Source organism: Sinocyclocheilus anshuiensis, unplaced genomic scaffold, assembly GCF_001515605.1.
Source record: "Sinocyclocheilus anshuiensis isolate Anshui unplaced genomic scaffold, SAMN03320099.WGS_v1.1 scaffold2013, whole genome shotgun sequence".
Classification (NCBI taxonomy): domain Eukaryota; kingdom Metazoa; phylum Chordata; class Actinopteri; order Cypriniformes; family Cyprinidae; genus Sinocyclocheilus; species Sinocyclocheilus anshuiensis.
The window spans coordinates 388,938-390,775 of record NW_015536629.1 but is presented as its reverse complement, the minus strand read 5'-3'; the positions used below and the strand labels follow the sequence as shown (position 1 = coordinate 390,775).

Sequence of the window (1,838 nt, the reverse complement as noted above, 5' to 3'; positions counted from 1 at the left end):
GGGGGGGGGGGGGGCGGATTCTTGGATTCTTTGACCATCATTGGCTGAAATGAAGGGGAAAACCCTTCTCTAGCACACATAACCCTTCCTCCCAGTCATGAGGTGCTGCCATTATTGCTGCCATGGGCTAATTCTGTACTCAGCACTCCTATTACCCTGAGAGAGAGAATGAAAAAGAGTGTGTGACTCTGTGTGGGAGTGAGATAGGAAGGGAGGGGCAAACAAGTTGTGCCCAGGGTGAGCGAGAGGGGGAGGGGGTTAAGAATGCAGACGCAACAGCCTGAGATTTCTAGGGAACCGGACGGAAGGAAAGTCTGAGCAGTTCATAAGACAAGAAAGTACAGAAAGGATGAGGTGGAGAAGCATGGAAAAATAACAAATATGCCTTAAAGGAACATAGCGGACAAGAAAGGAGTGGAGGAATTCATTCTTGTGCGAGACAAGAAGACATGAGAAGAAAGTGGGCTGATAGATTAAGGGAAGAGCAAAGCAGCAGAGAAGTGATAAAAAGCCAGGCCTGTCAGTAGAGAAAAGAAGAGAAAGAGAGCTAGTGGCAGTTAAATAAAGAGGAGAGAGGGAGGGTGAGGAGATTAACAACCTGCGAGAAAGAGAGAGAGAGTAAAGAAAAGGGTACAGTTGTCAAGAAACAGACATAGTGATAAAATAAGGAGAAGGACGGCAGAGCAAGAGAGGAAGTCATTCGCAGTGGCAACATCTACAAATGAGAGTTTATGAGAGCACATGCATGTCAGCGGCTATGTGTGCGCCGAAGCTCGTGTGTGATAGTGGATGCACGTTATGAGGACTCTTATGCTCTGGCTCCTTCCTGTCATCTTTCTGTGTTCCTTCTGCAGTGTGGCCTTCTGGATATTCCTCTCTAACAAGTGAGTATATTCATTTAAGCATGCGTGTGTGTCTTATCGAGCCTTCTATTTGGAGACTGAACTTTAAAAGACCTGAGTGCTAAATATCGATACGGTCTTCTGGCCACCTAGACTGAAATTAAGTATTTTTTCGGGTCAAGTTAGTTACCAATCATTTTTTAGTAAGTAAAGGCCTCTTTAATATTTGTACTGTCAGATACGTGGAGACATTTGATTAGCAAAAGATTATATTACATTGTTACAAAGGGGTCATGAAAGCAAAGCAAGATGATACTTTTGGGAAAATGGTTCAATGTTTTAGAATGCTGGAAAGGTCTAAAAGTTGGACTTTAGATGTTCGTTTCAGTAAAGTTCCGTAGAACATTTCACTTTAGAAAATAATTGAAAGTTTCATTTGCATGTCTGAACACTGATCTCTTAAATTCAAAGGCTTATAAAGTCATTAAACTTGAACATTAACTTTAGCTAGACAAAAGTTTAATTTAATATATTTAATATAGTGCAATATCGTTTTGCATTTCACGTGACAAAACATTTACTGACTGAAACATAGTCAATTCTATTATGAATAACAAGCATCTTCAAATGAACCATGATAATTAAATCAACAACTAAATGGCACTTATTACATGGCTCTCTATAAAACATAATTATGATCGGTCAGTCGCAGTATTTAATAGTGCTGTTTCTCTTGTTTTATACAAAAACAACTGGCAACATCTTACGTGTCATTTATTGATTGCATTGATATCAGAAAGCTTCAGTTCAGTATTAATTGCATCAGCAGGTGTACGGCTGTACGCACTGTGCGTATCATGAGCGCTCAGACTGACTTGATTTGCCCCGCAAACATTTCAGCAGTTATTATAGGCCTGTGTGTCCCGTATTATTATAAGCCTGTGTGTCCCGTATTTCTGTCGACTGAACCAGCCATGCCATTAATTATGAATTTAT

At 40.4% G+C, this 1,838-nt stretch overlaps 1 protein-coding gene across 1 annotated transcript in view; it reads left to right on the top strand.

Annotated features, from left to right (window-relative positions):
• The first annotated feature begins 224 nt into the window (after window positions 1–224).
• LOC107653491 (alpha-2,8-sialyltransferase 8F-like) overlaps window positions 225–1,838 on the top strand; it is a 7,655-nt gene continuing 6,041 nt past the window's right edge. Inside the window, exon 1 of the mRNA XM_016440223.1 lies at window positions 225–884. Within this exon, the coding sequence (XP_016295709.1) occupies window positions 790–884 (95 nt within the window). The 5' untranslated portion in view covers window positions 225–789. The remainder of the gene's footprint in view (window positions 885–1,838) is intronic.